An 18,724-nucleotide genomic window follows, 5' to 3' on the forward strand; every position below is an offset into this window, starting at 1 on the left:
CCTTAAAGTTCCAAGATTTCCCAGAATGAGTTTCTCCCTGCTCACTGGAACTAGGTTGACTATTGTGGTCTCTAAACTTAGCTCTGGGACTGTGCAACTGCTACTGAGATCAGAACCACTGAATTTGGAAAAAAAAAGGAGCCATGGCAATAGCCAGAAGCTCCAGCATAGTCAGCAGGAAGGAAATGGGGAGAGGAGATGAAGCTTTCAGAAACAGAGTCTTCAGAGGTTTCAATATCAATGAAGACAATCCCAAGACCACCTTCCCATGGAGATTGTGAAGACAGATGCATGCTAAGTACTTCTGTGCTGGGAAAAGTGCTAAAAACATGTCATTTCTCTTTCCACCTGTGTTCCGAACATGACACTAGGGCGTGCTGGAGAAAGTTCTGGAAGAATTCAGCACCAAAGCTGAACGTGGCACAAGGATTTTACTTTTTTTTTTTTTTAAACTTGTCACCACTACATGTATTAAGTGATCTCTGAAGGATTGTGTATAAATAGAGAAATTAGTGAATAACTCATTAAAAAATGATTCTGGGTGTGGAAGGATCTCATGAAAATAGAAGGGAGACCTGTAGAACAGGGGTAAGGTCCAGGGGGAGGAGGAGGAGGAGGGAAAGAGGAAGTACCGGGGAAAGGAAACTCACATGTTATGTTGTTATATTGTGTGCAGGTACAAATATGTAACAATGGATCCCACTATGTAAATTACAATGCACCAATAAACAAATGGGGAAAAGAAGAGAAAAAAATGTTTAAATTGCAGAGAAATGATGTGTTTATCAAAAAAATTTAAGGATAGGCCTAGGAGATGAATGTTGGTTTCTCAAGGATATTCTGGCAGAAAAGAAAAAACAGGCTCTGATGATGAAGATCCTGCTCAACATGTAGCCTTCCTGCCCATTATACCCCTTGCTCTTCCTTTCCTTCCCTTTAAAAGCCCTATGTGGCTGTGAATATTGGTGTCTAGTTGTAATCCTGGCTACTCAAGGGGCGGAAGCAGAAGGATCACAAGTTCCAAGCAAGTCTGAGCAACCTAGCGAGACCCTGTCTCAAAATAAAATATTTAAAAAATGCTTAAGGATGTAGTTCAGTGGTAGAGCACTTGCCTATGCATGAGACTTGAGGTCAAATCCTCAAAATAATCATAATCATAATCATAAATAGAAAATTAAGAATCCTTTGTGCCCCAATAACTTTTCTTCAAGTATTGGCTTTCAAGTGGTGAGCAAAATGGACTTGTTATACCCATATGTGTCCACTAATACCAAATGCCAAAACAGGCCAAAGTAAACTTGGGGCAGGGAGTGGGAGGATTTGGTTGGAAAGAATCAGGAAGGGGGCTTCTGGAGTGTAGGGTTCTGTTTCCTTACATAGATGCCAGTTATATGTGTTCAGTTTGTAAAAGATCATCACAATAGAATTTTTTCTTCTACAAAAAAGGAATGAATGGGGCTGGGAGTGCAGATCAGTGGCAGAGCACTTGCCTAGGATGCATGAGGACCTATTTGATCCCCAGCATCCCGTCATCAGGGCAGGAGGGGGAGGTGGAGAAGAAGGCATGATTAACAATACAGAAAACTATAACAGGGACTTAGCATGACTACTTTTGCTAAAAAGCACTGACTCTTCACTTCAGCCTACAGATGCTCAATGGGTAGCTTAAAGCAGGATAAGACTTGGTATTCCCGCCTTTATTTTGTATGTCTCCTTTATTGCCTTAAACTTTGGGTCAGATTTCAGCTCAACTTAGCACATAGACATGTTAAACATTTAAGGAGTATTCATCCAAAGTTGGTAATCTGCCCCTTCAATGCTGAAGACACCAAGATTAACTAAGGTATTTTCAAGATTTGGAGGGATATTCAACGATCAACTTTGACAATGTCCTGTTTCAGACCCCCTAGAATAGCACCTAGAAGTCTCCAATCATTGCCCTACATCTTCTAAAACAGCTGAGTCTTGTAGGCAGATCACCCCAAGATGAGACCGCCTCATCCAATCCCTCTAGCACACACACACCAAGCAGGAGCATATCTCTCACCCTTACCCCCATCCCAATTCTTTCTCTATTTAACCCTAAAGCCCATGTCATTAACCCCAATGACAGGGCTGAAAAGCTTGATCTCATTATCTTCCTCAATATGACTATATTGATTAAAGTTCCTTTCCTGGTTTTCACCAGTACTCTTTTTTTTTATTTCCTTGGTAAGAGATCAGACTTGATTTGTTGGGATTCCCTGTGTTGGGCCTCTGGCCTAATATTCCAGTAACAAGGGCAGGCCATGCCTTACTAAGTCTTCAAACTGTGGGTAGATCTGATGTTGTCTCCAGGTAGATAATATCAGGACATAATTGAATTAGGGGACATCTGTCAGGCACCTGCTGCTACAGCATTGCTTGCTTGGGAAGGAAAGAAGGACCTCCCATGTGTGGTATCACAGCATGTTGTTGAGTGAAAGCATAGGAGAAACTGAGAGTGTGGTTTGAATCCCTTATCTTTTTTTTTTGTTTTGTTTTGTGGGGGGTGGTGGGGAATTGAACCCAGGGCCTTGTGCTTACAAGGCAAGCACTCTACCTACTGAGCTATCTTCCCAGCCCTGAATCCCTTATCTTTGAAGTAGTCTAGCTGGATGATCAGCCAGAATGAAATCCTGTGAATTGACACAGGAGGACAATTAGCTATTTGAAACTCAAACACCAACCTTAGGGATGTTTCCAGAACTGAGACCTTTCACTGTTCTGGCATGTAAGGCAAATACTTGGCAGATACACATTGGTATGAGCAAATCAGTTGTTTACAGCTGGTGCCTCTTCTGATCAGGTCAACATCTATTTATTGGTCAGGCACTTGCTGCAGCTATTGTGAGAAAATGTAACAACATCCTGCTTCTGCACATATCTGGCAAGGAAGAAGTAGTTTTTGCTTTTTCTTCTGCAGTTATGTGGATCAAAGTCAGGACCTGTGTATACTACGTAAGTATATCACCCCTGAGCTACACTCCCAGACCCTGAAGCAGTTTTTTCTTAGTTTGTTCTTCTTTATGACTACAATTACCATAACCTAAAATAGGGAGGTCTTCTCCTTCATTGGATTTATATCTTCCTAGATTAGGCAGTCTCTTCAACTTTCTGGATGTTACCTATTAAAAGGAAAGCTTCCAAATATAGGTGAAAAATGCTTGCTTTTTCCTTTTTAAAATTAATGCTTATATTTAGATTACTACAAACAGAACTTTAGAAAAGGTTATTAGTGACAGCCCAGGAAATTAGACTTGGCTCTCATTAGGATATTAGAAGTCATGAAGGTGAAGGTAGGACTTACAGTGAAAGGAAAACCTTGAACCACATGCATGAGGGACAAGTCCTGGGTGTGTGGTGAATGGCAGTCATGAGGATGGGTAGGGGTGCATGTAGCCAAAAAAATTTCAAATGAACTGGGGTTTTACACAAAGGGAGACAAGTATGGCCTAGAATGGAAGAAGATGGAAAGTAACCCTCTTCCTTTCATAAAATATAACTCAAATGAATCATAGCTTGGTATGATGGCACATGCCTATAATTCTAGCTACTCTGGAGGCTGAGACAGGGGAGGATTTTGAGATAGAAGCCAGCTTGAGCAGCATAGTGAGACTCCATCTTAAAACAAAACAAAACAAAATGAAGAACTGGGTCCTGTAATGTTCACCTACAATCTCAAGTACCAGGGAGCAGGGAGTTGGGTGGTAACAAGTTCAAGGCTCAGCAACTTAGCAAGATCCCGTCTCAAAAGGAGAGTAAAAGGGGCTGGGGAGATAGCTCAGTCGGTAGAGTGCTTGCTTTGTAAGCACAAGGCCCTGGGTTCGATCCCCAGCACCACCCCCCCCCCAAAAAAAAAGGAGAGTAAAAAGGGATGGGGATGGTATGGGGATGGTAGCTCAATCTCTAGTATTGTCAAAAAAAAAAAAAAAAAAAAAAAAAAGGAACTTTAGACCTAAATGTAAAATATATAACTAGAAGCTGGGTATAGTGTAAAATATATAACTAGAAACTTGGGAGGCTAATGCAGGAGAATCAAGTCTCAAGGCCAGCCTGGACAATTTACTGAGACTCTGTTTCAAAATAAAACATAAAAAGGGTCTGGAGATATAGTTCAGTCGTAAAGCACCCATGGGTTCAATCCCCAGTAATCATACAATAAGGTAAGATACAATAAATTTAAAACAATGCAAAACTAGAAAAATTCTAGAAGATATGGCAGAAAATCTAGATGACCTTGAAGTTGGCAATGGGTTTTCAGAGTGCAACACCAAAAGGAAAATCATCCATGGAAGAATTGCTTGAGATACCAAGTTTCTCTAAGTAACACTGTCTCAAGGGATATGCAAATAGAGGAACCACATGAGGAAGTGTGCACACTGAGACTCATAGTCCAGGTATCCAGGGCCCTGGAAATAGATGCCTGCCCAGAACACAGGTACCAGCAAAAGACCTGGCTTCTTCCCACCCTGCTCAATCCAACAGATCAGCTTTCTACCAGAATCCTGGAAGGGAGAAGGAGTTCAGGCCCCATGACCTTAAAACATCCTCGCGTCAGGTGTGGTGGTGCACCTGTAATCCCAGCACTTGGGAGGTTAAGGCAGGAGGATCACAAGTTCAAAATCAGCCTCAGCAACTTAGTGAGGCCCTAAGTAACTTGGTGAGATCTTGTCTCAAAATAAAAAATAAAAAGGGCTGGGGATATGGTTAAGCACTCCTGGGTTCAGCCCCTGGTACCCTCCCCCCAAAAAACAAACACCACAAAAAACAATCTTTTATCACCTCAAAACACTGAAACAAACAAATACATCTCCAATATTGTAATTTTCATTTTATTATTGATTGTTAGTTAAAATAATCAGTTCTGCTTCCATTTATTTTAAAGGGATTGATTGCTATACTGAAAAAAGTCATAACTTAAATGTCCTAGTAGATGCCTATTAATATTTGATTATTTTTGACACAGAAATGTGAGTAAAGTTTAAAAAACAATTTAATTGGATTCAGCCTTGACTATAATGAAGAGGAGAAATGGTGGCTGGTGATCAAATTCCCAGGAGCTGCTTAGTGGCTGAGTCCCAGTCTTTTCCTAGTTCAAGCCGTTGGCAGATAGATGAATACTGTCCTTCCATTCTTCTGACCCATTCACTTGCTTTCTTTATTTTCTCAAAATCCCAGGGAATATTCCTAGATTAAAAAAAATAAATGTTTCCATCAATATCAGAACATAATGACTAGTGAAATATAATGTGGTACTAAATATGATCTTATATCAAACGAAATGATTCTGTCAAAAATTAAGATATTTAATAAAAGCATTTCTCCTTGAGATCTTAGGAAAGTTCTCCTCCCAGTATGATGTAGGGATCTGAGCTTACTGAGTACATTTTCAAGTCTACTGCTCCCATCATTCCCCAACTCCCACTGTGCCCCACAGGAGTTTGTGCTGCCACCAAGAGGACTCAAGCTCCTTCTTCTAACCTCTCTATATTTGTTCACTGTTGTTTCTGTTTCACTCTTCTTCTTCTTCTTCTTCTTCTTCTTTTTTTTTTTTTTTTGGTATTGGGGATATAGCTCAGCGGTAAAGCACTCCTGGGTTCAATCCCCAGTACAATAAACAAACAAACAAACACACATTAGAGCATATTAGCACACTCAAGGACCTGGGTTCAATCCCAAGTACCTCAAACACACACACACACACACACACACACACACACGCACACGCACACACACACACACACACAAAGTTGCTAGAGAGCATATAATTTCCAAAAATGTCCTGTTATGTTTGGTTTTCTAAGAAATGCACACAAATCAATGGTAAAATGCAGACATTATGTGCTATTTTAATATTTTTGTTAAACCCATTCTCATTGTTTTGTCTCTTCATAGTATTAACTCTGATATCCACCTTTTGCAGGGTCTGCTTTTACTAGGATGCTAGAAAAACTGAAATCTGGATCTACAAGAGGCAGGTATTTCCAAAGAGCAGTAATAACTCTTATTTTCCCTCTCCCACTTTAGTATGGTCTGTCTACACAGCCAGGCAGAATGAGAGCTCACCCCTGCACCACCTCAATCAGGGAAGAAGCAAACAAGATGTTTCCCACCAGAGCTGGGAAAGGTAGAAACTGAGGCTATCTCTTCAGGATGCAAACTGGCCTGAAAAATTTTTTTTTTTTTTTTGCGGTGCTGGGGATCAAACCCAGGGCCGTGTGCTTACAAGGCAAGCACTTTACCAACTGAGCTATCTCCCCAGCCCTGGCCTGTAAATTTTTTGTGTGTGTTTTGGGAACTGAACTCAGGCCCTCACATCTGTTAAACACACATTCGATGTTAAGCTACATCCTCAACCCATGGCCTCTACACATTTTTTTTTTTTTTTTTTTGATTAGCCATCCCATTAGTAAGAAAATTCTGCTGATATCCTCCCATGTAATGTACTACTACATTAATGTTAGGTATGTCATGAACTAGAAAAGTAGAAAAAAGTTTACAATATGCAGTAAGCAAATATTTTAACTATTTACAATAGTTTATTTATTAAACAAAACATCTTGCTTTCACAATGGTGATATAGTAAAGAATATTGCAATGGAATATATTTCGTCAGTTTTGAAAATCTTGATTTATACTTTGTGATATTAGAATTCAAAAGTAGGTTCAGAGCTGGGTATGATGGTGTGTTTGCCTGTGGTCCCAAGCTACTCAGGAGACTGAGGCAGTAGGATTTCTTGAGCCTGGGAGTTCAAGATTAGCCTGGGCATATAGCAAAATCCTCAAGTCAAAAAAAAAAAAAAAAAGTTCAAAGTCATTAACACTTTTTCTAATAGCTATCATAGTTGGAAAAGATCTAAATAGAAGAAACATCTGGACAAGGTTCCAACAATCATGCTATGGATATTCCAAAGGCATACAGGATTGACATACTAAGAGTACACAATCAGAAGCCAGAAGATCTGAGTTCCAGTTTAAGCTAACAGTCAGAGAGACTGTTTACTGTGCAGCCTAAGTCAAAATACCATGTCAGCCCTACCTACCACAGGACCTTGTGGGCAAGCTGTCACCTGTGAACAAATTCTCTTTGTACTAAAAAGTAGTACATACATGTAAGATAATTCCATGTAAGGTTTATTAATTTCTTGTAAGGTTTATCTAAGAAATGGTTGAAAATACAAGTGAGTTGCTTATTATTATAATTAAAACCACCAGTGTTATGGTTTTGGATCTTAAATATTCCCCAAAACTCATGTGAAGGAGTGATCAAAGGTGCAGCCTTTGGCAGGTGACTGGATCATGAGGGCTCTGACTACATGAATGGATGGACCCATTTATGAATTCGTTACATTGGGATGTTGTAGAAACTAGGAGGTGGAGCCTAGTTGGAGGAAGTATGTAGCCAGGGATATGCCCTTGAAAGGAATATTTTGTACCTGGCTCCTTCCTCTCTGTTTCCTGGTCACCATGAGGTATCTCTGTCCCATCAAATGCTCTCTGCCATGGTGTTCTGCCTCAACACCGACCCAGAAATAAGAGTTAAGTGACCATGAACTGAAACCTCTGATACCATAAGCCAAAGTACATCTTTCCTCCTTTAAGATGATTTTTTTTCAGGTATATGTCACAGTGACAAAAGCTGACTAACACACACCTGGAAGTGGAAGGGTCATCCAATTTCATCAGAGATTTGAAGACCATTCCTCCTTGTTCCAACCTGGTGCGAAGAACTGTAGTACCAGCAATGTGGCAATCAGGTACAGGAGATATTCTCTTCCTTTTATACCTAAAAGCAGAAACCTCCTTTATTCCTATTGGATACTCCATAACTTAAATTATACCTATTTAATTTAAAAAGTTACCTTAAAGAATTATACTATCCAACCACAATACATTAGCAGATCATAAAACTCTTTAATACTCTTCAAGAGCCTTAATTAGCCTGCTATTTAAATAAAAAATGAGGACAATTAGAATCTGTCCTATCATATTGTCCTAATGGTTCTTACCCAATTATACCCATGTATCAAATTATTTCTAGGGATTAGTACCTACAGATAATTAGTATAGTATATTCAAATCAAGATATTTTACTGTATAGTGAATCATCAAAATTTTAAAAAATGTTTACATATATTAAACTAAAAAAATAACATTTATTCATTTCATATTTACCTATTTATTTATTCTGCAGAATGAGGGATTGAGCCCAGAACCTTATACATATTAGTCAAGCATTCAACCTCTGAGCCATATCCCAGTCCTTTCATTTTTATTTTTTTTTTAAATGCAAGTGTTCACTGGGCATAGTGGTGCACACCTGTAACCCCAGTGACTCAGGAGGCTGAGGCAGGAGGATCACAAGTTTGAGACTGGTCTCAGTAATTTAGTGAGGACCTAAGCAACTTAGTGAGACCCTGTCTCAAAATAAAAAATAAAAAGGGCTGGGGATGGATTAAAATTCAAGGTCAGCCTGGGCAACTTAGCAAGACACTGTCTCAAAAATAAATACATAATAAGGGCTGGGGATGTAGATGGTATAGTGCTCTTGGGTTCAGTCTCTAGTATGAAAGAAAGGAAAGAAAAAAAAAAGTAAGAAAGGGAGTAAAGGAAGGAAAGAAAGGAGGGAAGGAAGGGGAAGGAAAAGAAAAATGCAAGTGTTAAGTTTGGTCAAAAGCTGTCTACTGAGTGCGGTGGTGCACACCTGTAATCCTAGCAGCTGGGGAGACTGAGGCAGGAGTGAGGCCCTAAGCAATTCAGTGAGACCTGTTTCTAAATAAAATATAAAAAAGGGATGGGGATGTGACTCAGTTGTTAAGTGCCCCTGTCTCTGTGTATTATTTTAAGTTTGCTCTGAAGGTTTCTTGTACATAGTGGACTGCAACCTAATGATGCATAAAGACCGTAACCTACTCTGTTTTAGAAACTATTTTTAGTTGTAGATGGACACAATACCTTTATTTTATTTATTTAAATTTTTATGTGGTACTGAGGATCGAACCCAGTACCTCACACATGTGAGGCAAGCATTTCACTGCTGAGCCCCAGCCCCAGCCCCCATAACCTACTCTTGCAATAAGTAGCTAGGTCTAAGCCAATCACAAAGTGTCAACTGTTCAAACTATGTTCAAATTACACAAATGGGCTGTCTCTATTACACTTTATATTTTCTGTATGCCATTTCCTTTTCTCTGGCTATAAGTAAAATCTGTCCAGTGGGGGGGTCCAGCATTCTAAGCCATTTTGGTCCCATACTATTCTAAAATCACAGAGCCAAGTATATTTGTTACTTTATCATTCCCTCCCTCCCACCCTCCCTCCCTTCCTTCCTTCTTTCCTTCCTTCCCTTTTTTTGTCCAAAGGTTCAACCCAGGGGTGCTTAACCACTGAGCCACATCCCCATCGTTTTTATTTTTTATTTTGAGACAGGGTCTCCCTAAATTGCTTAGGGCCTCACTCAGTTGCTCAGGCTGGCTTTAAATTTGGGATTCTTTGAAATTACTTTATATAAAAAATGACTTTGAGCTGGGCATGGTGGCACACACCTGTAATCCCAGCAGCTCAGGAGGCTGAGGCAGGAGGATCGTGAGTTCAAAGCTAGCCTTAGCAAAAGTGAGGTGCTAAGCAACTCACTGAGACTCTGTCTCTACATAAAATATAGAAAAGGTTTGGGATATGGCATTAAGCAACTCAGTGGACCCTGTCTCTAGATAAAATACAGAAAAAGGCTGGGGATGTGGCTCAGTGGTTGAGCGCCCTGGAATTCAATCCCCATTACAAAAGAAAAAAAAAAGACTTTGAGGGGGGCCTACCTCAGTGGGGTAGCATGTTTCCCTAGTATATGAGGCCCCAGTTTAATCCCTAGCACTGCAAAAACAGAACAAAACAAAAGAGTTTTGAAACATCATTTTCTTTTGGAGGGTTATACTGGGGATTGAACTCAGGGGCATTAACCACTGAGCCACATCCCTGGCCCTTTTTTAAAATACATTTTATAAGACACAGGGTCTTACTGAGTTGCTTAGTACCTTGCTAAGTTGCTGAGGCTGGTTTTGAACTTGTGATCCTCCTGCCTCAGCCTCCCCAGTTGCTGGGATTACAGGCATGTGCCACCATGTGCCCGGCTTACATTTTTAGTTTGAGACAGAGTCTTGCTAAGTTGCTTAGGATCTGGCTAACATGCTGAGGCTGGCCTCAAACTTGGAATTCTTCTTTCTTAGCCTTCCAAATTGCTGGGATTATAGGTGTTTGCCACCACACCTGGCAAAATATTCCTATTTTTTTCTTTTTAGTTGCAGATGGACACAATATCTTTATTTTATTTATTTATTTTTACTTGGTGCTGAGGATCGAACCTAGTGCCTCACATGTACAAAGTAAGTGCTCTACCACTGAGCCACAACCCCAGCCCTATTTTTTCAATCACACATTTCATGAAACTAATTTTATTTAACTTTCCATATCTATCATTATCAAAGCTATAGTGAGTCATCTAATAGTTTCCCAGGTAAATCATTTTTATTTACAGCTAAGATGTTTGTATCATTTCAACATAGCCACTTAGTGTTTTTTTCTTTCTTTTTTGATTATGAAATATTTTAAACATGCAGAAGAAAACAGAATATGACACATACCCCTATCCACTTCCAGAGCTTGTCGCTCTTAACACTTTCCCACATCTGCTTCAAATTTCTTTTCTTTCTTTCTTTCTTTTTCTTTTACTTATTTTTATTTATTTATTTTTTATTTGTGGTACTGGGGATTGAACCCATGAGTACCCCACCTCTGAGCTACATCTCCAGCCCTTTTTGAGAGGGTCTCACTGTCGTTTCCCAGGCTAACCTCAAACTTGTGATGGTGTGATTGTCCTGCCTCAGCCTTCGAAGTACCTAGGAATGCAGGTGTGAGCCATTATACCCACCTATAAGACTATTTTTACAAAAACAAGTTATCCTTTTTAGAGGTATTCAACAACAGTAACTTTGTTGTTGTTGTTGTTATTATTTTTTTTTTTTTTTACCTTTAACAACACTAGTAATAACAGCAAACATTTAATAAATACTTTAAAAGGGTCAGGTACTTTCTTATTTAACATCACATAATCCAATAACTCTGAAAGATCAATTTTAAGATTCAAACTAAAAAGCTTTCTCTCAGCAAAGGAAACTATCAGTAATGTGAAGAGAGAGCCTACAGAGTGGGAGAATATCTTTGCCACTCCTACTTCAGCTAGAACACTAATCTCCAGAATATATAAAGAACTCAAAAAACTCTACACCAAGAATACAAATAATCCAATCAACAAATGGGCTAAGGAAATGAACAGACACTTCACAGAAGCAGCTCTACAAGCAATCAACAGATATATGAACAAATGTTCAACATCTTTAGTAATAAGAGAAAAGCAAATCAAAACTACCCTAAGATTCCATCTCACCCCAATTAGCATGGTGATTATCAAGAATAAAAGCAACAACAGGTGTTAGCGAGGATGTGGAGAAAAAGGTACACTCATACATTGCTTGTGGGTCTGCAAATTAGTGCAGCCACTCTGGAAAGCAGTGTGGAGATTCCTTAGAAAACTTGGAATGGAATCACCATTTGACCCAGCTATCCCACTCCTTGGCCTATACCCAAAGGACTTAAAATCAGCATACTACAGAGATACAGCCACATCAATGTTCATAGCTGCTCAATTCACAATAGCCAAACTATGGAAGCAACCTAGATGTCCTTCAATTGATGAGTGGATAAAGAAACTGTGGCATATATATACAATGGAATATTACTCAGCCATAAAGAATGATAAAATTATGGCATTTGTAGGTAAATGGATGAAATTGGAGAATATCATGCTAAGTGAGATAAGCCAATCTCAAAACACCAAAGGATGAATGATCTCGCTGATAAGTGGATGATGACACATAATGGGGGGTGGTAGGGGTTAGTGTTAGGGTTAGGTTTAGGTTTAGGGTTAGGGTTAGGAAGGGGCAAGAATGGAGGAAGGAAGGACTGTATAGAGGGAAAAGAGGGGTGGGAGGGGTGGGGGAGAAGGGAAAAAATAACAGAATGAATCAAACAACATTACCCTATGTAAATTTATGATTACACAAATGGTATGCCTTTACGCCATGTACGAACAGAGAAACAACATGTATCCCATTTGTTTACAATTAAAAAAAAAAGAATCACCACCCAAATTTCTGTTCTTTAAAAGAAACAAGATATAAAGTTTAAGCCCCCCTCCTTTTTTTTTTCCCCCCCAATTTGCAGTGTTGGGGACTGAACTTAAGGGGCCTTGTGCATGCTAGGCAAGTGATCTACCACTGACCTATATCCACAGTCCCCCCTCCCCACTCCTTGGATGTCCTTCTATTCATCCCACACTCACATCTTTTCAAAGGAAAACACTTTCTAATTTTAGGAATTACATTTCCTTGATACACACTGTTTTTGAAAGTCATCTTCAAAAGGTCTATTAAAGAATAGTCAGTTGTTCCAGAATAACCCAGTCCAGTGTGTGAGGACCAGCCTGAAGATGCCTTCCAAACAAAGAAAGAGAGGCAGACAGATCTAGGATTGTGCAGACAATTTTGCGGGGGATTTACTGAAGGAAGTATGGTCCTGGGCAGTATGGTTGAATTCCTGCAATTTAGGTCAGAAAGGGGAATAATTATGGGTTAGGACAAAAGTGACTTCATTCTAGCTGGAATGTACCTGTTTTATCTAAAGCTATATCAAAGAGTAGAGTATATCTCTGGATCCAGGGTCATGTAAAATTCTACATGCCACTCTAATGGTTTTGTCTATTTATAGTTTGCTGGGAAACTTTATAGGAAAAACTGGTTAGGTTTATTCTGGGACAATTATGGTAGTTATAACTCAAGTCATGTCAAACTGAATCTATACATGTATCAATTGAAAATTGTGATTTTTCAATTAAGTCTCCCAGGAATACTTAATAAACTTTTATTAGATTAATTTCTGCAGAGTGCAGTGAATCACACCTGTAATCCTAATGTTTTCAGAGGCCAAGACAGGAGGATGGCAAGTCCGAGGCTAGCCTCAGCAATTTAATGAGGCCCTAAGCAACTCAGTGAGAGACTGTCTCAAAATTAAATATAAAAAGGGCTGGGATTTGTAACTCAGTGGTTAAGTGCCCTGTGTTCAATCCTTGCTAACAACAATAAAAATAAACTTTAATTTCTTTTGTAGGATTTTGTAGGAACTTACTCAGATAAGTTCTCTAAGTATTTAAACCCAAGCTAATCAAGGCCAGTTTAGGTTGAATGCTTTCCTCGACTGGCACTTTGTTATTCAAGCCAAAGTAATTGAGAGCACACCTTACCAAATCAAATATTGTAAAGACCTAAATATATTTCCTTTTCTGGGTGATGTTTTTGGGAAAAAATGGTTTTGGAAAAAATCCCCCCAAAACATATATTTGGTAAAGATAAAAGGTCCTGTGCATAATATGCACATATTTGCACAAATACCATTCATTTAAAGTCCATGAAATAGCCAAAACTCCTTAGAAAATGAGAGGGTTTTTTTTTTTTTTTTTTGAGAGGGCTTTTATTAAATGGCATAATTTTCTCAATATAGGAGAAGGAAATTTAATTAAAAAATATATTGTCCCACAAAAGAAAATCAAAGGACACAAAAGCAGGTTAATTTAATGGGGGTTTTAATTTTTAAAAATATTATATACAAAAAAATCTTAACTTTAAGTGATATTAATAATAAGCAATGCTGGGCACTGGCACATGCCTGTAATCCCAGCGACTCAGGAGGTTGAGGCAAGAGGATCATGAGTTCAAAGCCAGTCTCAGCAAAAGTGAGGTGCTAAGCAACTCAGTGAAGCCCTGTCTCCAAATAAAATACACAACCGGGTTGGAGATGTGGCTCAGTGGTCAAGTGACATTCAGCTCAATCTTCAATTCCTGGTACCATCCCCCCAGCAAAAAAAGAGCAATATATTATTCTATTCAAGAATATGATTTGAAATAATAAAATGATAAAATACCTAAATAGTGCAGCATAGTCAATTTAAAAATAAATCATGCTATGTGAAATGGTGCACACCTGTAATCCCAGCAACTCAGGAGGCTGAGGCGGGAGGATCACAAATTTGAAGGCCAGCCATAGCAAATTAGCAAGACTGTCTCAAAATTAAATAAAAATGGCTGGGGATGTATCTCAGTGGTAAAGTACCCCTGGGTTTAATCCCCAGTACCTAAATAAAGAAAAAATTTCAAGAGGGAGAAAAATGATTAAAGAGAAACAAACCAAAGGATAAAAGCCAAAACTGCATACAGGGTTAGGAATGTAAATCAGTGATAAAGCACTTGCCTAGCACGTGTGAGACCCCGGTTTTGATGGGAAGGGAAGGAGTTGGGCAGGGGATGCAGAAAGTTGGTTACATACAGAAATATAAAAATGTCAGAATGTGCAAATGATCTGAGTACACATTTCTCAAAAGAAATCTCATCTCTTGGTGTCTGTGACTTCATTCTTCCTAGGTTTCCTCTTATTTCTCTGGTGTTTCTTCTCAGTCTCTCTGCTGTTCTGTCTGATCACTAAATTCTGGTGTACCCAAGGATGGCCCTAATCTGTCTTCTGTGCTTTGGCTATCCTTTCTTTGGGTAATATCATTTACAACCAGGGCTGGTTTGCTTGCTTGCTTGCTAGCTTGCTTACTTGCTCACTCATTCATTCCAACACTGGGGATTGAATCCAGGGGCACTATACCACTGAGCCACATCTCCAGCCCTTTTTATTTTTTGAAAGAAGATCTCACTTAGGTGCTGAGGTTGGTCTTAAACTTGAGATCTTCCTGTCTCAGCCTCCTGAGTAGCTGTGATTATAGTTATGTGCCACTGTGCCCAGCAGAACCAGAGCTTTAAATAACACTGACATTCCACAAAGTCAAATTCTAATTCTCCCCAGAGCTCTTGCCTCATACAACAAATTATACATTTGTCTTGAATGCCTAACAGGCAGATCTGATTTTAAATGTCAAAACCAACTCTGTTAGTGTTTTCTTTTTCTTTTTCTTCTTCTTCTTCTTTTTTTTTTTTTCAATGCTGGGGATTGAACCCAGGGCCTTGTTCATGCTAGACAAAAATTCTGCTACTAAATTGCATTTCCCAGCCATTTTTTTTTTTTTAATCCTGAGGATTGAATGCAGGGGTACTTATCACCAAGTGATGTCCCCAACTCTTTATTTTGAGACTTGGTCTTGGTAATTTGCTGAGGGTCTAGACTACTGTATTGCTGAGGCTGGCCTTGAATTTGTAATCCTCCTGCTTTAGCCTTCTGAGTCACTGGGATTATAGCAATGTACCACTGTGCCCAGTTCACTGTAACCATTTTTAAGTGTTCGGTGTTATTAAATACACTCATACTGTGAATACCATCACTTGTGTTACCACCATTCATCTCCAGAACTCTTTTCAGCTTATAGAACTGGATCTTTATAGTCACTAAATAATAATTCCTTATTCTCATTCTTCCCTGTCCCAGCAATTACTATTCTATTGTCTCTATGAATTTGACTGCTTTCAGTACTTCATATAAGTAGAATCATACAGCATTCACTTTTCTGTTACTGGTTTATTATACCCATGACCTCATGTAACTGTGATCACTTCCCAAAGGTCCTATCTCCCAATACCACCACTTTGGGGGTAAGGGCTTCAAAAGATGAATTTTGGAGGGACATAAACATTAAGTCCATAATATCTAGGATTGCTGAATTAAAGGGTAGGCTTATATTTAATTTTATAATTACAATGTACTTTACTTTTCTACCAATAATATATGACAATTCCATTCGTTCCACAATCTCATCATCACTTGGTATTGTCAATCTTTAAAATTTTCAGCATTCTAGATGATTTGTAACAGGATCTCACTGTGGTTTTTGTTTGTAGCTTTCTGATTACTAGTGAAGATGAACACGTTTCCATTTGCTTATTGGTTATGGTAATTCTTTTTGTGAATTGTCTATTCGCTTTTTTTTTTTTGCTCATATTTTGTCTTTTTGTTAGTGAGTCTATGTAATGTCCTGATTGTCAGAGCTTTGTCAGACACATGCTCTGTATCTTCTCCCAGCCAGAGGCTTATCTATTCATTTTCTTAATGATGCCTTTTGATACACAGATTTTAATTTTGATGAAATTTCATTGATCTATTTTCCCCTTATGGTTTCAGACCTTTCATGTGCTGTCTAAAAAGATCTTGCCCACCCCAAATTTATAAAAATATTTTCTTAGGAGCTGAGCACAGTGCTGCATACTTAAAATCCTAGCTACTTGGAAGGCTGAGACAGAAAGATTGCAAGTTTGAGTTATATTCCCAGCCCCTTCCTATATTAAGAAAATATATATTTTTAGTTGTAGATGGATATAATACCTTTATTTATTTTTATGCAGAGCTGAGGATTGAACCCAGTGCTTCACATGGCTAGGCAAGTGCTCTACAACCCCAGCCACGCCTTGCTACATTTTTGATAGAACTTTTTTGCTGGATATAGAATTCTGAGTTTACAGGTTATATTCCTTTCAGTACTTTAAAGATATTCCATTAAAACAGGAGTGGTGACACACACCTACAGTTCAAGATACTGGGAAGGTTCAGGCAGCAGAATTACTTGAGTCCAAGTGTTAGGGGTCAGCCTGATTAAAGTGAAACCCCATCTCAAAAACAAAACAAAAGAATTTTATTATTTTTCAGCTTCCATTAATTCTGATGTGAATTATATAAAATCATTAAAGATGTTCTCTTTCTCTTTAAAGATTTTAATTTTTGATTCTAAAAATCAGGTAACACTTCATAAAATTCAATGAGTATTCCACAGATGTTCTCTTGAATGTAATAATTCCTTTTTCTTCGGCTGATTTTAAGATTTTATCTTAAAAAAATACATTTATCTTTGGTTTTCAGTGGTTTGACTCTGGTTTATCTACATGTGGTCTTTTTGTATTTATCCCGCTTGGAATTCTGGGGAGTTTTTAGAATGTGTAAGTTGGTGTTTTTTCATCAGTTTTAGGAAAAATTTGGCCATTATTCAAATACTTCTTTTTCTGCCCTTCTACCATTTTTTATGTAGATCTACCACCAATTACACAAATGTTAAACCTTTGGATATCTTTTCCCAAGTCTTAGATACTCTGTTCATTTTAAATTATAATTTTTTATTATTTTTTATGGTGCTAGGTATCAAACCCAGAGCTTCACACATGGTAGTCAAGTGCTCTCTCACTGAATTACATCACTAACCCTTAATTTTTATCCTTCCTATCCTTCAGTTTGAATAATTTTTATTGAGCACATCATTATACTTTGAATTTGATGTAGCCTATTGATAAACCAATCCAATGACCTTTTCATTACAGATACTGTATTTTCCAGTTTCAGAATTTCAATTTGGTTTCTATTTATGGTTTCCAGCTGTTTCCTGAGATTCTTACATTTACTCACCCATTTTATTATCCTTTTTTTTGTAATTCACTTGTTATATTTATAATATCAATTTTAAAGTCTGTCTGCTAATTCCAACATTTGTGTTATGTGTGGATCAGCATTTAAAGACCATTTCCCTTGATTATAAGTCATATTTTTCTGCTTCTTCATTATTATTAAATTTTAATCCTATCCTGAATATTAAAGATGATATTTCATAGAGGCTCTGGATTATATCTTACTCTAGCATTCAGTTTTGTTCCAGTGAATCCTGTGAAGACTTTGTTTCAAGTTTTGTTTTGGTGGACCTATTTTTGTTTTCCACTTTGTTCTGTAATATAGTTCTTGATCATGAGCTATAGGCTATATCTACTATATTTACTGGTATCAGGGATGGAACCCAGGGGCACTTAACCACATCCCCAACCCTTTTTTGTATTTTATTTAGAGATAGGATCTTGCTGAGTTGCTTAGGGCCTCATTAAGTTGCTGAGGCTGGCTTTGAACTCTCAATCTTCCTGTCTTAACCTCCTGAGCCACTGGGCAAGACATGGTCATTACAACCCTTTTGGTGGTGTGTTTTAATAGAAATTTTGAGACATTTATAGTGTCTATCTTTATATAAATATATATATGTATATATATTTTAGATGTTGGTAGACCTTTATTTTATTCATTTATTTACATGTGGTGCTGAGACTCGAACCCAGCGCCTCATACATGCTAGGCAAACGCTCTACCACTGAGCCACAACCCCAGCCCCTATCGTGTCTATCTTGAACTCCAAACTCTGTCTCCCTGGCACTGGGCAGCAGCTGAAATCTCTACTTCGTTCTGCAGCTTCCCAGTAGTTTCTTTTTTTTCTGGATTCTTTGTGAATTCATACCGTATATATGGGTAGATTAGGGGAGAGCCAAGGATCTGTGGGAATTTGTATGCAGATTTCAGAGCTCCCCACTCTGTGGTTCCTGCTTTCTAGGATTTTCTCCCTTAATTTCAGTCATTCTGTCAACCTCAAACTCTGACTCAGGTCCTCATCCTATGAAATCTTTGTTTTAATTCTAACCCCTCAAAGTACCTCTAGATGAAACGCTGGATAGATATGGATGGAGTTAATCCAGTGTGCTTCTCTCCTTGGAGAACTGTGTCCCCTATAGTTTCCACCTGTTTTTGATTGCTCTGCAGGACTTGGAGGAGGGGTTTTTCAATATTTTGTCCAGATTTAATAACTGCTATT

At 38.4% G+C, this 18,724-nt stretch overlaps 1 protein-coding gene across 1 annotated transcript in view; it reads right to left on the minus strand.

The window, feature by feature from the left end:
• Positions 1-4,832: 4,832 nt before the first annotated feature.
• Positions 4,833-18,724, minus strand: part of Parp4 (poly(ADP-ribose) polymerase family member 4) — a 118,673-nt gene continuing 104,781 nt past the window's right edge. The window contains 3 exon segments of the mRNA XM_047552863.1: positions 4,833-5,208; positions 7,676-7,748; positions 7,751-7,807. Of these exon segments, the coding sequence (XP_047408819.1) occupies positions 5,025-5,208; positions 7,676-7,748; positions 7,751-7,807 (314 nt within the window). The 3' untranslated portion in view covers positions 4,833-5,024.

This window comes from Sciurus carolinensis, chromosome 5 (assembly GCF_902686445.1).
Source record: "Sciurus carolinensis chromosome 5, mSciCar1.2, whole genome shotgun sequence".
Lineage (NCBI taxonomy): Eukaryota > Metazoa > Chordata > Mammalia > Rodentia > Sciuridae > Sciurus > Sciurus carolinensis.